The sequence below is a fragment of the Uloborus diversus genome, chromosome 1, assembly GCF_026930045.1.
Source record: "Uloborus diversus isolate 005 chromosome 1, Udiv.v.3.1, whole genome shotgun sequence".
In the NCBI taxonomy this organism is placed as follows: Eukaryota; Metazoa; Arthropoda; class Arachnida; order Araneae; family Uloboridae; genus Uloborus; species Uloborus diversus.
In genome coordinates, this window is record NC_072731.1 from 201,964,560 (window position 1) to 201,982,589 (window position 18,030).

The 18,030-nt window shown below is 33.6% G+C and overlaps 1 protein-coding gene across 1 annotated transcript in view; it reads right to left on the reverse strand.

Moving 5' to 3' along the window:
- The window catches only part of LOC129218171 (hemocytin-like), a 123,144-nt gene that overhangs the window by 28,596 nt on the left and 76,518 nt on the right, over positions 1–18,030 (reverse strand). The window contains exons 37-43 of the mRNA XM_054852388.1: positions 16,972–17,151; positions 13,030–13,265; positions 10,411–10,612; positions 9,370–9,714; positions 7,883–8,251; positions 6,115–6,219; positions 3,353–3,651 (exon numbers count right to left, since the gene is read on the reverse strand). Of these exons, the coding sequence (XP_054708363.1) occupies positions 3,353–3,651; positions 6,115–6,219; positions 7,883–8,251; positions 9,370–9,714; positions 10,411–10,612; positions 13,030–13,265; positions 16,972–17,151 (1,736 nt within the window). The remainder of the gene's footprint in view (positions 1–3,352; positions 3,652–6,114; positions 6,220–7,882; positions 8,252–9,369; positions 9,715–10,410; positions 10,613–13,029; positions 13,266–16,971; positions 17,152–18,030) is intronic.

Here is an 18,030-nt window from a genome sequence, read left to right on the forward strand (position 1 = left end):
TATTCAAAAGACTGAGATCTTGGTCCTTTGGTGTTATTCCTGGGTCGTTGTCTTTTGATAACATGGACTCTAATTAACCCTCTTAAAAATATATTTTGTTTATGATGATCATTAAGCTTGTAAAAATTTTTCATCGCCTGTTTTCTATGATAAAAGGTTATCTTGCGATTACAAAGTCGTTAATTACAAACAGTTACAAGGTTTATTATCAAATTTCTTTGCAGGAATTATTTTTTTATTTCTATTTTGATATTGTTTACCTTGTATCCTTTTTTGTTTCTCAACATTTCTCAACCATTTCCCAGAATTCCTGTTGCGTTTTCTACCAACTTTTCCGTTATTTTGATGATTTTCTGTATCTTCGTTATCTGACGATGTATCAGAATCAATATGGTTAACTCTCCTTGAATTAGAATGAAATATCGCATCACTTTCACTTTCACTGTGTTCTATTTCCATTGACATTTTTAGTTTTTATACCCTTACAATAAATCTTTTTTATTATTTTAAAAAGTCAGGGTTTTTACAGTTATTAAAGAAAATTTATTTAATGTTTTTGATAACAGAATAATTTTCGCAAACACTTCAACGTAATATTTTTGTGTTCTGACGCACATGCATAAAACTCAAACAATTCTAATTAGAAGGTGACAGTTACTATGAATTTCTTGTTTTTCAGTGTTGTAAACAAATATCGGAAGAAGAAGAATAATTTAACTTTTATTTCAGGGTTTATGTAAAAAAAATATTGATAAAAGGTGGACTTATTCACAATGGCTTCTGAAATTATTATACAATATATTCAGAAGCTATTAAAAAAAGAGCTGTCTAACCTAGAAAAAAGTAACCAATGAGTAAATCTTTTAATAACTAAGAAGAGTATGATTTATTTCATCAAAATTTCCAAAAATCAGAAAATATCAAAAAATGGACTTAACCGCATTGGCTTCTGAGCGGCTCATATGTCAAGAGACTCATTAGGTTGCCAGTCCTGTGGCTTTCCCTTCTTTAAGTGGTTCTGGTCACAGCCTGTCGCCGCCCCCACGGACGGGTCCGGGGCGACCTTTGACTGGGTCAGAGCTCATCGCTCACCCTGAACGATGTGGAGACCGGGTGAAGTGCTCTCCTCTGGAAGTGTTGTTAGGGTGGGCTCGGGGTGGCCTTTTGCTGGGTTGGAGCTCATCGCCCGCCCTTGATGACACGGAGGCCAAGCGAAGGCTTCCCTCTAGACGTGGAGCACGGACGGGCCCAGGCAGCCTTTTCCTGGGACAGAGCTCATCGCCGCTTTCGAGGATATGGAGAACGGGCCAGGGGCTCTCTCCGGACATGGAGCACGGACAGACCTGGGGTGGCTTTCCACTGGGGTGGAGCTCATCCCCTGCCCTCGAAGACATGGAGGCTGAGAGAGGGGCTCTCCTCAAGACGAGTAGTATGGATAGGTCCTGGGCAGCCTTCTATTGGGTCGAAGCTCATTGCCCGCCCTCGAGAACGTGGATGCCGGGTAGGGGCTCTCATCCGGATGTGAAGCACGGACAGGCCCATGGCGACCTTCTACTGGGCCGGAGCTTATCTCCAGCCCTTGACAACATGGAGGCCGGGTGAGGGGCTCGTCTCCAGACATGTACCACGGTCGGATCCGAGGCAGCTTTCTACTGGGTCAAAGCTCATTGTCCGCCATCGCAGACGTTGAGGCCAGGCGAGGCCACCTAAATGTAGGGCCTGATGCAAGGACAGATCCAGAAATGATTCAAGGAGGAGGCAGTTGATTTCTTGACTTACTTTTACTATGTAGCTGATTATACATACTTGGGAAAGGGGGGGGGGTGCGACACACGATTTTTAGTTAAAACAACTAAAATATAGAATTTTTTCCAAGGAGGTTCTTAAATCTCTTCCTTTCCTTTTCCGTTGAAAAAGGAATTCTAAAATTGCGTTTTCTCTAACACTATCTAAAATGTCTACAATCGTATCTTTCAGACTTAAATTTCGCAAAATGTCTGTAGTTAAACCTTTAAATATCTCCTTCTAACATCGCCAAAGATCGTCCAAAATTGCCCTTTTGAAACTTTATCCTGAAAATTTTCCGGTAGGGAGATACGAACCCCATTTCTTTCCTTAACGTCATCATAAAAGGCCGACGTTTGCGTTTTAGTGCTTCCATTTTGGAAAAATTACCTTCACAGGTACCTCGAGGGAGGGGCAATCGCCCCCAGCACTCCTCCCTTGTATCTGTCCTTGGCCTGATGCCCTTACTGTACAAACATTGCTCACTGAATGACCAATCAAGTGTGAAATAGTGCACATCTAATTATGACAGTGTTATATGATTCATTTGATCAAAGATTGCCACCAAGAAGGGATAGCCTTCATTACTCAGTCAAACACATAACATTGCTTACCTAGATGGTTTCATCAAAATGCTGTTCATCATACCTACTTTATAATGATAAAAGAGTACTTAGTACAATTGCTAATATTCACAAGTATGTTTTGGCATGTTAGTTTTTATCAACAATTACTACTAGTTAATCTGCTGATGTAACTGGTGAGAGTTTCAAATAAAAGACTGCAAATATATAGTCAATGATAAGTTTGTCATATAGTTATGCCAGGAAGGAGTTAAACAGTTTTGTTTTTAAAACACATAGATCTTAGCTATCAGCAAAGAAATAAATTTCTTTTTTGTCACTATGAGCATCAGCAATTTTATATCTATGAGTACAGTAGAAGACCATAATAATAAACATCTTGGACCAGAGGTTTTGCGTCATATAGGTTTTGGTTATATAGGTTTTGCGTTACATAGGTCATTTTTCAAAAATTTACAGAATTTTTTTATTTACAGAAAATTTCCAGAATATATCAATTTTGCACATTAGAATAAGTTTTGATTACAATGAGTATTAAAGCTCAAATTATGCAATTTAATGTTACCATTCATGAACAAATATCTGTCACAATCAAAAGAAAGTGCATAGTGCATTTTTGCTAACTTCATGGTTTGCATAACAGCTGCATTTTCAAGAACAATCTGAGACTAAAAGCTTATTATCATTTAAAAGCCTTGAATTAAGTTGGGAAGATGAAAAAAAGTTTTTCAAAATTCATTTTATCAAAGAGTTGTTATGTTCGCAAGGCAAAATAGAATTCTTTTAAGCTGAAAAACTTATTGCTTACTTCTGAAAAGTTGTGCATTTCATAGAGAAATGCATCTCATAGAGAAATGCATCTCATAGATCAGCATTATAAAGGTATTTCACTGTAATGCATCTCAACATACACACATCAATTATACTATACTATTAAACAATTGCAACAGGAGAGCGAAAAAACCCATTAATCATAACTATACCTCATACTCTTTTACAAAGAAGTCCACTGGTTCCAGGTATATTTGTGAGCCATTCAAAACTTGATATGTATGCTGATATACACAAATGTCCTTCTTTGGGACACAGGTATATTTGTTGCAACAGCGGCCTTCAAAGGTAGAGAGTCTGAATCCAGGAGCACACAGAGGAGGAGGGTGACAGTTTTCTGTCTTACAAATAGTTTTGTACTCTGGGCAGCAACTAGCGGTGTAAAGGCTGATTTCCTCTCCTTCTTCAAGAAGAGGCACAACAATAGGAGGGCAGAGTTCTGGCATGCATTCTGTTGGAATGAAAAGGGACATTAATATATATTTCTCTTACATGGACATGGTGTGAAATTGAAATACAGTAGACTCCCGATCATCCGCGAACGGTTTATCCGCGGGGCGGATTATCCGCGAATCAATCAACAATCACGAACATGTATTTTCGCAGTAAAAAGCGAATACCAGTGGCTGTTTTTTTTTTTGAAAAATTGTACATTTACACTCAGTTGTTTTTGCTTGCTTGATTGATTTGATTTAATTTTATTATTATTATTATTATTATTGTGCGTTCTTCATCGTACATACACTTGCTTGTTATTGATGTTAAGTTCGGTTGTGCAAAAATACAAAACATTTGTACTGTACTCTATATATATTTTCACTGTTTGCAGAAAGTGTTATGCATCAATACAGTTAAGAATTTGAGATAGGACAATTTTTACCTGATTTGTCCCCCCATTTTAGTCTTTGTGCGGTTATCCGCGATTTTTATTATCCGCGGCACTTGTGCCACCGAATTCCGCGGATAATCGGGAGTTTACTGTAGTTCGACAAGTTTTTCTTTATTATTATTATTATTGTTGTTATTATGTAAAAATAGGTGCAAAAGACATCTTTATATATATATATATATAAAAGGATGTACTCTTATCCCTGCTTAATCTGGTAACGGATAAACAAATACCCCTCTTAAACGAATAGAACCTCCTGGAACCGAATATTTCCCCATAGACTCAATGTTAAACATCCCCGCTAAATTGAATGATTTCCCCGGATACTGGACAATTGAATAATATTCATCGGCTTTTGCAAATATTTTTGTCAAAATATTTTAAAATAAATTAGAAATAATTTAGTAAGAACAATTGTCGATGTAAAAATATAAAATGATATTTTTTGCCTTCAACGGGTTGAAAAACTTATATTTTTCATCAAAAAATTTCCCCCATTCTATATAATTTCTTTTGTCGTTGCCATTTAAAAAACAATAAACAGCGCAATCGATAGTTAAATTAAATAACACAAAAAAATATACACTTTTCAGACGATAATAAATTGAAAAATATTAAATGTAAAACATGGCAGACAAGAAGGGAGAAAATGACTTTGAAAAGTGTTCCCAAAAGACATTGGAGCAAGCAATCCACTATTACAGATTTTGTTTCCAAAAAGTATTGCACTGAAATAAGGTGCCAAGACAAACATTTCATAACTCAAGCTGAAAGTTACTTAATTTTCATAAGTACTATAATATATGAATAAAGTACAGTTGGTTCTCTGCTTAATGACTTTCAAGGGACCACAAAAAATCATCCTTAAGTAGAAAGCGTCCTTAAATAGAATGCTTTTAACACTGTAGTGTACCATCTGGGACCGTGAAAAGCCGTCGTTAAGTAGAGAAAGTCGTTAAATAGAGCATCGTTAAACAGAGAGCCAACTGTAGTAAACGATTTTGTTGTTTGCTTAGCTTATTTCAAAAACTTTTTACAAATAACATTAGTTAGTTCTTTTACATAGCTATTGATTTATAATAATTTATAATAATTACATTTTAAAAAAAAATGTTGTCAATGTAGAAAGGTAAAGCAAATTTCCCTGCTTAATTGAATAATATTTCTTGGAACCGATGATATTTGATTAAGCGGGGCTGACAGTATATGATTTTTGTTTTTGCTTGCATGTTCCTTATAGGACTACAAAAGTAACAACCAGCTCCGGGCTCTGGGCGTAGCGAGGCTGGGCCTAGTCAATTTATCACTGAATGAAGAACAAAAGTCTTCTTAAAATTACTCATCTCATTTCAGATAACAGCTGCTTCTGGTGAGCTATTCTAAATCTCAGCAATTTCTTAATATCAAGATTAGCTGCAGATTTGAAAAGCTTAAAACAATGAACCCTGCTTTTGCCATTCTGCACAGATTTAGTCTATCAACATTTTAATAAATTTAATGAACTGAATCATGTCTCCTTCGAGTATCTTAGCTCAGGGCTACCCATCTTATACTTTTTAAGTCAGAAATCATTATCAAGATCTAAAAGTTCATTAATTGGCTTCCAGATCTAGACACTGATTCCTGATTTCAGGTGATTTGAAGCAGATACATCATTTGAAGAAGTGAGAAGTAAAGGGACGTAAGTGGACAATTTCAAGTTTTGAGTAAAACGCCTTTAAAGCAGCGGACCTAGGTAGGCTTTCATTGAAATGTTTTTCTAAATCACGCTGTATAGAAGTACCTACCAGGGCTACTAGTACTATCTCTAGTCCCAAAACAAACGAGTTGTTCATCTACCATTTGTACTGGTTATCTTTAAATTTTTCATTTTGGCACATACATCCCTTTGCTTATCACTGCCTCATTTAATATAATTGGTAACTTAAAAATATCTTTCTAAAATACTAATTAGTTGAAGCAATACAAAACCATGCTTCACCTTAACCATATAAGATTATAGCAAGAAAAGATAATGTTATTTACCACATCGATACTCGGGACACCCATCAATGATTGTTTGAACATTGGCTTCTCCTGTGGGGCAGGCCTCTAGCTCTCGATTGGTACACAGTTTTTCAGCCATTGGCACTGGGAAAAATAAATAAGGAAAACAGAATCAGTTTAAATATTTCAAAGAATGATAAGGTCAGACATCAATTTACCAATGCTGACTTTTGTAAAGAAATATATTTGCATAATCAAACATATATTGTGACAAATTTATGATTGGATAGTACAAAAAAACATACATTTTAATTAATTGGAAAATGTAATTAATACATTCTTTATTTTGATTTTTATGAAAGAATTTGATAGCTAAAAGTGCACAATATACAAGGAAGGGTTGTTAGAAAAATATCCAAACTTATTTTTTCTGAAAACTAGATGTATATGAATCAGGTGTGTTCGCATGAACTGACTTTGAACCTTAGTAAGCATGCATGAATTTTTCCTGTCATTCACTGGCAGAGAGATTTCGACGGAGTTAGTGTGTAGGGTTTTCATTGGATTTTTCAATTTCAAGAAAAATGATGGAACGATTGAAACAACACTACTGCTTCAAATTTTGCAAGAAACTGGGCAACAGCCAAGGGGGGGGAAAACATTGGAAAGATGCAGATGCCTTTTGATTACGATTTCTCAGCACATTTCTCCCACTTAATTTCTATGTTTGTAATGTATATGTAATTTTGATGAAGAATAATTAAGAAATTTTGAAATAAACTAATATCTTTTTGCGGTTTGATTATTTATTAATGAAACAATTAAGATGCAAAAAAAAAAAAAAAAATGCTTTTTATTTGTCAAAAAAGTAAAAATGACAGCTTTAAGTTCCTTACTACAACCTTATTTTTGCCATTCTGTGCTTCATTTTCCCTTTATGACTGGCACCCTCATGAGAATGGATGCTTCTAAAATAAGGTGTGAACAAGTGCCATCTTCTGATTGCCAGACTTTATTCATATTTTTTAGCACTTCAATAAACTGCTGAAAAAGTTTGGGTTGACTGGGGGGGGGGGGGGCGAAAAATGTACATTGAACTAGATTGTTAGAATTCAAAACAAAATGGACAAGAAGGAATCCTTGCAATAAAAAGTGGCTTCAAAAAAGCATAGTGAAATGAGGAAGCATAGGCGGCTGGTGCACCGAAAAGGGGGGGGGGGGGAGCATGACCACTAAAGTCAGGGTTTTTTTTTAGTTATTTATTTATTTATTTTTTGTAGAAAAGGGTTGTTTTAAAGGCTTTTAACATTTATGATTCTATGACCTCCAAAAAGTGGAATATGGCCACAAAAATTGCGACAGATGGCCCCGAGACTTCCCCCTCCAATTCAAAGTTCCATTTTTATGAAACAAGATGAGAAAAGTTCATTAGTTTAGAATTTTTAGCTGACTTTGGTGGAAAAAATCAATCCACCCTGAATTAAATCATTTTTCAATCGGCTATTAACTTTTAACTCTAAAAAGTGAGGGGGGGGGCAAGGCCCCTTTTATTTTTAAAGTAAGGGAGTAGTTCCCCCCCCATACAATTGGCCTATGTGAGGATGTTTTTAGTTGGGTTAGAATGATACATGCTATACAAGAGCGCTGTTAGACATCACTTATTTCAATGCCAAAATAACATAATTCAAATAAAATGACTCAAATCATAAAGATGGCCAAATGATAGGCACTTCCAGAATTTTTCCGGGAGTGAGCACCACCACTTTCAATGTGCCTGATAAAGAGTATTAACAAAATATTAGCTCACAGCAAATAAATGCATCACAACAGCTGTTGGCACTTTTTGACAACTTTTGAAGAGTTTCCTTGGAGTCACAAATTGGTGGCTCAGGACATTCCACAACTGTACAGATGGTATTCAAATCTGCAGAACACAAGCAAGTCTTGCAAGCTCCTACAGACCATTCATCACCAACAACATGTCCCTCATTATCGCACACTTCGCACTTTGATTCATCTATGCATCGACCCAACTTCAGCACTTGACCGGGCGGGCAGGTGCAAGTGTAGAGTGGCATCAAGTCGCAATCATCAACATGGTAATCTTTGTAATTGTTGCAGGTTTTTGGACAAGCAGAAGTACAGTCAAAGACCATGTCTTCTGGACAAGATGTTTCTACACAAGGAAAGAAATTCAAATGAGATAAATCTATGTTCTTTCAGTTATGCATACAGGCAGTATATTTTAAACAATACTTTTTTTTTCCAAACTAGAAATCTTTAAAAATTATTTTGTTGAAATTTGTAAAAATGGATTAATAAAACATAATGCCTCATCTTATGGTAGTTATAATGTGGACTAATGTACATTTGTGAAATAAATAGCTAATACATTTGTGCATACAGGTTCAAATCTCTACCAAAGGCTCACAACCCAAACTGAACTACTCTCATCTGAGCAAACCCTCGAAGATATAATACATTGGGTGTGTCTTCTTGTATCATTAGCTTTGTGTAGAAAATGGCATTAAGTGTGCAATAAAATAGGAAAAATCTCTTGCAAATCAATAAAATGATACATTGTAATTACTTTTGGGATTATTTCATCGGTGGCAAGTCCTAGACTTTTGAAATGGTTGAAAATGGAAATAAAGGCTTTATCTTTATTTTAAAGTGGTAAAAATTTAGTTCCAGTAACAGTTTAGTTGGCTCAGATATTTTGAGAGATACTTCCATTACCGAGCAAAAGAAATTATTTAAATACTGTTCATGGAAATATTCAAAACTTACTTGCATTACATAGTCATAAACTTCAAGCAATGAAACAAGAATCTAACATGTTTGGAGTCTTTGCAGGTTGTTTTGTGCAACAATGATATGTCTGTTGCATTGGGATTGGCCATAAATGGGTTTGTTTAGATCAGAAAGTATCATGAGAAATTTCAAAATATTATCATTCATGCATTGATAAAAAAATTAATTATCTTAATTAAATGCTTTTTATATGTTATAGATGAGTTCACATCATAAACATCTGTAAAATGAATCTTAAGGAATCTACATTCATTAAATTCATTGGGACTTATTAAAAGTTCCCCTACGTGTCAACAGACAACTAACTCCCATACTGACAAATTTCTTAAGTCCCTTTCAAAATATTCAAGTGAAATTGTTAACACACCCTAGAAGACTTTTTCCCCTCAAGAAACAAATCTGTCTTATCATTTATAAAAATAGAATTGAAAAGTATAAAAAGTTCTGCAGTTAAAAGTGGGAAAAAAAGACAAGATTTACCACAACCACTGAGCAGCAACCACTCCACGAGGGACACACCCCTCTCACAGCACTGCTGAGAATATTGGAATTTGGATCGGCACATAGATGATTCAGGCTTACGGCTGTAAGTGACGTCGTTCTCACAGGAGCGTGCATACAGACTGGGGTCGAGGAACAACTCGCAAGAGCTTGCAGTGAAGTTGCAAATTCCAGGAGGAGGTTCTGGAACTTTCTCTCGTGGAAACTCGCACTTTTCCTTGGTGTTGGGTGGTTCCAACCAACTATATGCAAAATCTTCAATGTTTTCAGTTACATATCCGTTTCTGTGGTACAGATCATCAGATTCAATAAAATTGCAAACTCCTGAAACAAAAAATCATCAAAACTAGTATACACAACCATTATGAAACTCATTCAAATGTAGATGATGAAACTAATATAAAAGCAATTCAGCAGTTCCATATCATACAATGTCTTTGAAAGTAATGCAATACCAGAAGAAACAAGAATTTTTTTTTTTTTTTGAAAGATACATCTGAGGCTAAGGTAATGACAAGAGATGTTTTGTGCACAACAGGTTAAGCTAAAAAGGGAAACTTTTTCTATTCCTAAATCATTAGTGGATCAAAATTGTCTGCAAGTAAATACATTGTCCCCAAAATTTGAGAAATGTCTGACAATTTTTTACAGTGCATATCCACCTTAAAAATAGCTTGAGATTTTATGCAGTTGAGACATTAGACCATCTTGGCACAAGAATTAAATCAGATTTCACAGAATGCTTTCTCATCTGCCCCTCCACCTTTTTGAAAAGTTGTCATGCCTCTGTAATATGATATAGTATGCTCAAGTGTGACTTACTGAGTAGAAATTTTTTGAAAAATCAGAAGGTTAATTGAATATGAAAAAAGTTTTAGTGGCCTTAAAACAATTCAGAGCAAAATCAACCAGAAAACTTTTATCTTAGGTATGTACATATTTCATGTAAAATAGCTTATATGCGTAATTTATAATGCATATAACCTAAAAAGGGTCAAAAGTACTGAAACATTATTTTACCACACAATCCTTCAGTTTTGTTGAAGTAGAAAAAAGCCGGAAGTTCAATATTGAAGCCATACATCTGATCAAAGTACCGTACAACCAGATTTATTTCCTTGATGTGAACAACAGTGCTCTTGCCTGGGATAAATATTATGCTAATCCCACCATGTTCAACAGGAGAGTCTTCAGCATTGAGCTGCTTTGAATCCAAGTAAATCTAAATGAAATGAGGGCAATTTGTCACATTTCTTTAAAATTGAAAAAAAAAGCCAAATTATAACTGTTTTAAATAACTGATCATAATTAACAATATTAAAGCATAAAATTGCAAAATTATAATATACGTATGTTATATGTTTTGGACTTGCGATGAAACCTTTCTCGATTGCAGAAAAAGTTTTGAACTTCCATCAGGAAGTAACAGTTACCAAAGGTTTGGTGACTGCACCTGTCTTTGACTTTTGGTGACTTGCCTTTGGTTGTCTTTGGTGACTGCCGCAATTATTGTCAGAAATTTGAAACTTTTTTCGCATTGAAAAGAGATTCCTTGCAATAGTTATAAAAAAATTTTGAAATGAAAAAAAATTTTTTTTTAGTACTTTTTGATTTTAATCATCATTTTTTTCCACAAAGGTAAACACAGTAATTATATTATTAGCATAATCTACTGGAATACAGAAGAAGTCAAACAGCAATATTCAACCCTTTTCTGGAACCTCACCAGGAAAACAGTCATGCACTTAACGGATCATTGTTATGTGAGGATGATTAAGGTGTTAATTAAAAAAAAATTTTTTTTCAGAACTTTTAATCAACTGCTATCATGAGAAGGGAATAAACAAGAATGAAAGTTGCAGAAATTCTCAAGACTGATTTTTTTTTTTTTTTTTTCAGATAGAAAGGGAGAGAGTTCAAAATTTAGTTTTCAAGTTAGCAGAAGGATTGAATACAGAACTTAATACTTAAAAAACAAAAACTTGTTTTCTAGGAAAGTTGATCAGGGAGGGAAAATATTAGCAAACTCACCAAAGAATTATAATTTAAAAAAAAAATAAAATTATAAAAAATTTCAATTTTTTTATCATTAGGTAATGAGTAGCACATTTTTTTAACTGTGATCATAAAATACAAATTAAATAAAAAGCAAAATTCTCAACTTCCTTGATTTAACCCACTCACTGATTATTTACCACATTTTAATTCTTATCTTGTTGTCTTACTCTGTTTTGAACTGTTTTTAAAAAGATGGAAATCCACCAAAATATTGAAAACTTTCTTCCTTGGGAAGAAACCATAGGAATTGGATTAGATAATTAAAAATAGGAAGCATCAATTTCTAAAAACTTGATATTTATAAAAAAGATTAACACTGAAGGCATCTTTTCAAATTTTCAATAATCAAAGCTATTTATGTTCTGCTTTTATATTTTGAAGCTTAGTACTTTTAGCTTATTTTTATGTTTTTGCAATGTCAGGTGTCAAAAACGATATTAAGCTTTTTGCTATAATATGCAAGAAACTTTCAGTATCTGTTTTAAGGTTTACATTACTTTTTACTATTATCTCAATAATGCACAATACAAAACACATGGAACAAAAATACAAAGCTATTTCGAGATAAATAGGGTTTTTTAAAGATTGTTAAGCTTTTTATAAATGGCCCTGCCATTCAACACATAATGATATGACACATTCCACAGTTTATAAGTTGCCGTGAAATATTCGTCTCTTCTCTTTTTTTAAACATTCCAAATTATGTTACCTGTAGATTACTCCCTATACAATACTTAAAGGTGGAAAAAGCAAACATAAAATAAAAAAAAAAACATATTAATAAAAACTTATGCTGGTATCTCGATGTGGTAACATGCTTTAGCCCCGGCTAACTGGAGGTAATTTACTGATTATGGTTCAATTCATTAATCAACACTTGAGTTGAAAGAAAAGTTTTTGTTCAAGAGTTACCTTAGATTAAAGGGTAGATTAGTACAGGGGGGGGGGGGGGAATGTGGTCCTGTCAAATGTCAATCTATAAAAGCTCAAAATCAAATTCTGATTTAAGGTTCATTTCCACACGCCTTTCTATTGGACCAACACTTAAAAAATATTACTATCATGACCCCCCTCCCCACCCCACCCCGTAAAATTCAATGGTGCAGTCTGCGTCATGACCTCCTGCCTAGATGGGCACCCCTGAGTAACAGTTGAAGATCAGAAGAATTTGTGTCCAAGTACTCCCCCCCCCCTCCGCCCCAGGTTTACAGTATAAATTTTAGTTGCATACAAAAGTTGCAATTTGAGTTCTTACAGATCGCCGGGGAGTAAAGAAGATTGACTCTTTATTCCATACAGTCTGAAAAAATATGATAAAGATAGAAAAATGATCTTCCTTTTTTACTTCAAAACAAAGCATTTGGGTCTGAACAATCTACTTAATCGTACATTTTAAATCATAATGAGAAAACTAATTTTAGGAGTTTTCTTTTTTTCCCCTACTCTTAGCTTAAATCATTTATGAATAAATTCTAGTAATTCGAACTGCCTCCTTTAATACTGTCTTAATAACCACAAGTTCAAACATTGGCACTTTAGAAAAGCAGAATATTTTCCAAATCAAAAGTTAAAACTATTTACTGGCTTATTCCTGAATTTTTCAATTGTGTGTCCATTCCACAAAATGGTCAATCCATCTGTACAAGAAGTAAGAGGTTCTTCTGGGCATTCAACGTTCGTAGCCAAGATGCGAAAATTCATGACTTGATCATCAGCTTGTTGGTGTTGAACCAGAATGTAGGTGCAATTTCCTTGAAATGCATAATAGTGGCCATCAAAAGTGATGTAATTTGGATCCCCATGGCCTCTGCACACACCTAATAAAATACAAATGAAACCATCATAATCTATACAAAATTTAAGATTTTAAAACAGGGTGTACACAGTTTAAATCAAAGTACCTGGACGACCGAGCCTTGCTCGGCTTTAAAAGAATTATTTTTTGTCAACTCGTGTTTTTTTAAGGTTCAGTACTTTTCCAAATATACTTGAAAAGCTTCACGTTAACGAAATATTATGTACTCGACCTTCTTATAACACTAAAGTACCAAACAAAGAAGATTCTGAATGTCTTTAAATCAACATTTTGCTTTAAACTATCTGTTACATTTGTTTCCACTATACAATTTTCTTGTCAGTAATTAAAATATTTTGACCTTAGTTTTGCTATGGTAAAATCGGTTTTTAACCGAATACTTCCTTTCATACTATGATGCGTTTCACGATTTTATCCCATTTGAGATTTTCTTTTTGAATAAGTACTTTTAGTTTTTACACCAGAAAATGCTACATACAGCACGATATCCATCAAAACTGATGATCCACAAACCATGCCAACAAATGATAACTGTCTTAACAAAACATAAACAATCTCAAGACATGCACTTCTTCGAAATAAAATTTAGATGCGTGATTTAAAAAACATGTTAAACTATTTGAAATGTAAAAAGAAAATAAATAAATAAAATAAAATAAAATAGGATGGTCAAGCAATAGTTTCACTTAAAAAAGAAAAAAAAGCCTTACATCGACTTACATAATACTTTTGAATTTGTTTTCAGCCAAGTGTGTTTGAAATTAGCCAAAGTGGCCAATATCAGCCAAGCCTGGCAACCCTAAGCAAGTATAAAATTTTAAGGCGAGAAGAGACAAATTTTCATTGTTATGGTTGCAAATCGTCTGCCTGATGCGTCAACTCACAGTTTACTTCAAGGCTTAACTCAATTTGACTTTATATTAAAAAACTGTTTTTTGTAAAAAATCGCGTTTTTACAGAAAAAACACTGATGTAGATGAACTTAGAATGCAAAACTACAATTAAATCCAAGATTTCATCCAAATCGTTAGAGCCGTTTCCGAGATAAGAAATATATATATACCCACAAGAATTGCTCGTTTAAAGATATAAGATGATTAAAATCAAATGCTAAAAAGAATAGCATTACTTTACAAAATATTCAAATTGAAAATTATAATTTTGAATAATAGATGATAATGCTTTTAAATCACAATATTAAAGTTTATTTTAGGAGCTGTTTGAAAAACTACTATATGAATGTGTGGTGTTGTATAAAATTATCATAATGGATGGTTAATTAATTTCTTGGTTCACATTTTTGTAAAAATAAAAATATCATTACAAATTTCAAATAACTCCACAGTTATATAACAACATAGATGCAGAAAGTTTTCTTGTATTTTTATAAATTTTTATAAAAAGCTCCTTTATTTATTTTTTACACATATGCTATGTGATTTGAATATGATTTGTATGTTAGCATTACATGTATAACTAACTTTATTACTGTTCTCAACTATTTCAAAATTTCTGGTATTCTGTTAACATTTTACTCTGCTAAAACTGGTATGTTTTGTATCCACTCTTTTTTGAAACAAAAATTAAGAACTTTTGAAGATTTCTTTTTAAGGAGCAGAAATATACTAAATTATATTCAAATGAAGTAGTACGGTCCATTTTTTGGTTTTTTGTCTTTGGTGGGCTGGACAAGGCTTGGATTCAAAGAGAAAACTATTATAGCTTATCTAACTGTTGTGAATGTTGTGACATAGCTAGACCTCTTAGAAGAGACACTCTTTCCACCCCCATTCTGTTCATAACCTTCACACCTTCAACACAGGTTTCAAAGATGCAACTGCTAGACTTGCTCTGGAGCAAGTCTGCAAGGATGCAATTCTGTGTTCCTTTGTAGATACCATAAAATACCAAGTTTGGAAACCATAAACACTGAAAAGGAATTTCTTTGCTCTAAAGTTTTTCTTAAATCTAAAACACTAACACATAAAGGAAGTGCATAAAAATTTGAGCACCCAAAATAACTTAATCTCACGCTTTTGTTGCCCCTGTTGCTAGCAAATACAGAACGTTTGTGTTTCTGTTTCTTAGAGAAAAACTTATTACCTTCTCTCTCATTTGAACAGCCTTATTGAGCAATCACAATTGCTAATTGTTTTCATTTCACCTTCTTTGATGTCCGTGCCTTTTTCAACCTCCACCCTCCTCTGCAGCCACGAATCCTCCCGGTAGCCGCTGCTCCTGGTTGGTGGCGTCCATGTCCTAGACACACCCACCCTCATACACACAGGTCTACGCACACACACAAGCCTACACATACACAACTATACACACGTAACCGCTCAAGGGGAGGGGCAGGCTCGGTGGGACAGGAGCCATTTCTAGAAACAACATCTCTAATGAGTAGGATCCTGTCGCAACTCGTGATTGCCAAAAACATAATTTGAATTCAAAATTTTAGAATTTAAAATTATTTTCTTTTTTTTAGTTATCTTTGTTTTGTTATGCTTTATCATCATTCAATGTTTTGGTATGCTTGAACTTTAATCATAAGGAAATTTTACCATCTACACTTTTCTAATTCTGAGTCGCGCCCCCTCCAAAGGCAAAGTTCCACGTTTCATACGAATTTAGTGTTTGGCATATTAAAAATAACATACATATACATTCTGTTACATAACATACTTAAAAAGTACAGAGAAGAATCCTACAGAAAAAATTACAAATTTTGCTAAATAGTCTGGTTGCTTTTGGTGAACAGAGTTCACTAGACCTCAGATCTGGTGAAAGAATATTCTATTTTATTTTTGTCTGTAATTCCCCCCCCCCCCATACAAATATAGTTCTTTCAGCAATCAGCTTTTAGGGTAGCATTCACATAAATTAAAAAAAAAATAATCTTATAACACACAGTTTATTATTTTTTAGCATTTAATACAGGTGGCAAAGTCAACGGAAGTGCCATTTCCAAATACCCCTTCAATGCATTAGTTAAATTGTCTTTTAACTTCTAATGAGTTGACACATAAGAAAAAGGTTTCAAGAAGTGGATTTTTCTTCAATGTGCTTTGAACATAAAAACTCATTTTAAAAGGCATGCAACTACCCAATTACTTTATAAGAAATTAAAATATATATATATACATTTTACTTTGAAAAGAAATGGATAAAGAAAAATTAGTAACTTGTTTAAAATTTAATATTATCTCCAAAAAAAAAAAAAAGTACAGTCAAGTCTGCTTATTAGAATATTGGTTAAAAGAATATCCCGCTTAATGTAATACATTATCAATTTACCAAACCGTTGAAGTCTATTATTTTAATCCTGTTCAATGGAATATCCCGCTTATTAAAATAATTTTTCCTGGAAAATTTGCTATTAAGCGAGCTTGACCGTACCTACTAAAAGTTTTATAAAAACTTAAATCAAGATACAAATTAGTAAATTAAAAAATACAATAAAATGAACCATACCCTAGAGTCTATGTTAAAAATTTCTTCTAAATTAAATTTTGGAATGTCCATGGAGCTGCATTAAAATTTCTTACATAATTTATCTATAAAGTTTTAAAATGTGTATGAACTCAGGAAAAAAATCAACCTAAAGCCTATTCAAACCAAATTTGTTCAAGTAGAAACATCTAAATTTATTTAACAGGTCCAGTAAACTGTAAAGAACTTTTCGATGAAAACAATTAAAAAGTGCTTACAGTCTTGACACATTTTGGGCTTGACACAACGATTGTGGTGGCGAATCAGTCCAGAAGGACAGTAGCATCCAGGAACACAATCCGTACCACAAAGCTGCTCCCTTTGCTGGTAATTATCACACGTCAGTTCACAGCCAGGGCCGCAATCTTGCCATTCCATACCAAGTGGACACTCAGGCGCTAAAAACATGAACTCAAATAATGTACAAATAATCTTTGAATTTTTTTCCGAAAATAATTCTTTCCACCCTTTTTGAGTGATAAACTGTACTTCTATCTTTTTTAAAGGGAAATTTAAAATAAGCGTAAATCTCCTCTTTCTTATACGTAGTTTGTAGTTAATATTCTAATTATATTTCAAATAAACTTAATCTAGAATGCATGAAGAGACACTACATTAACATAAACTAATGAAAAGAGTAACACACTCAAACTTCTAATGGTAATTTCACAAGTTGCTTTGAGAGAAGCTACTTCTTATATGTTAAAAAAGTGTTACACATAGAAGTTATAATTTAATCAAAAAAGGCATCAAAGATTTTTGCACAAGAAGTTTGCAAACTCGCTATTTTTACCCCCGACACACAAAGGAAGTTTGACGTGTTTGTGTATCTGTGTGTATGTGTATCTGTCTGTGGCACACTAGTGCCTAAACGGATAGACCGGTTTTGAAAAAAAAAATTGGTTTGAAAGGAGAGTTGATTGAGAGTGTTCTTAGCTTGGTTGTGTCTTTGGATTACATTAATTAACGAAGATATTAATTACTAAACTCTAAAAGGTTTTTCACGATTTTTGCACACAGTGAAAACATATTTAAAAAATTAAAAATTTAATACAAAAATAAAGATAATTTTTTTTTTTGCGTCAGATAGAATCTGTTTGAAACTTCCATGTTTCATAGAATTTGAATTATAACGTTTTTTTCTAAGCAGATTTTAATAACTTCTAAGCTTTTATTCACCTGATTGATCACCAAATTCACTGTTGGCCAGCAAGGAAATTAAATGCAATAATTTAAAATTTTTATCTGTTGCCAGTTTCCATTTGTTAGCAAATAAA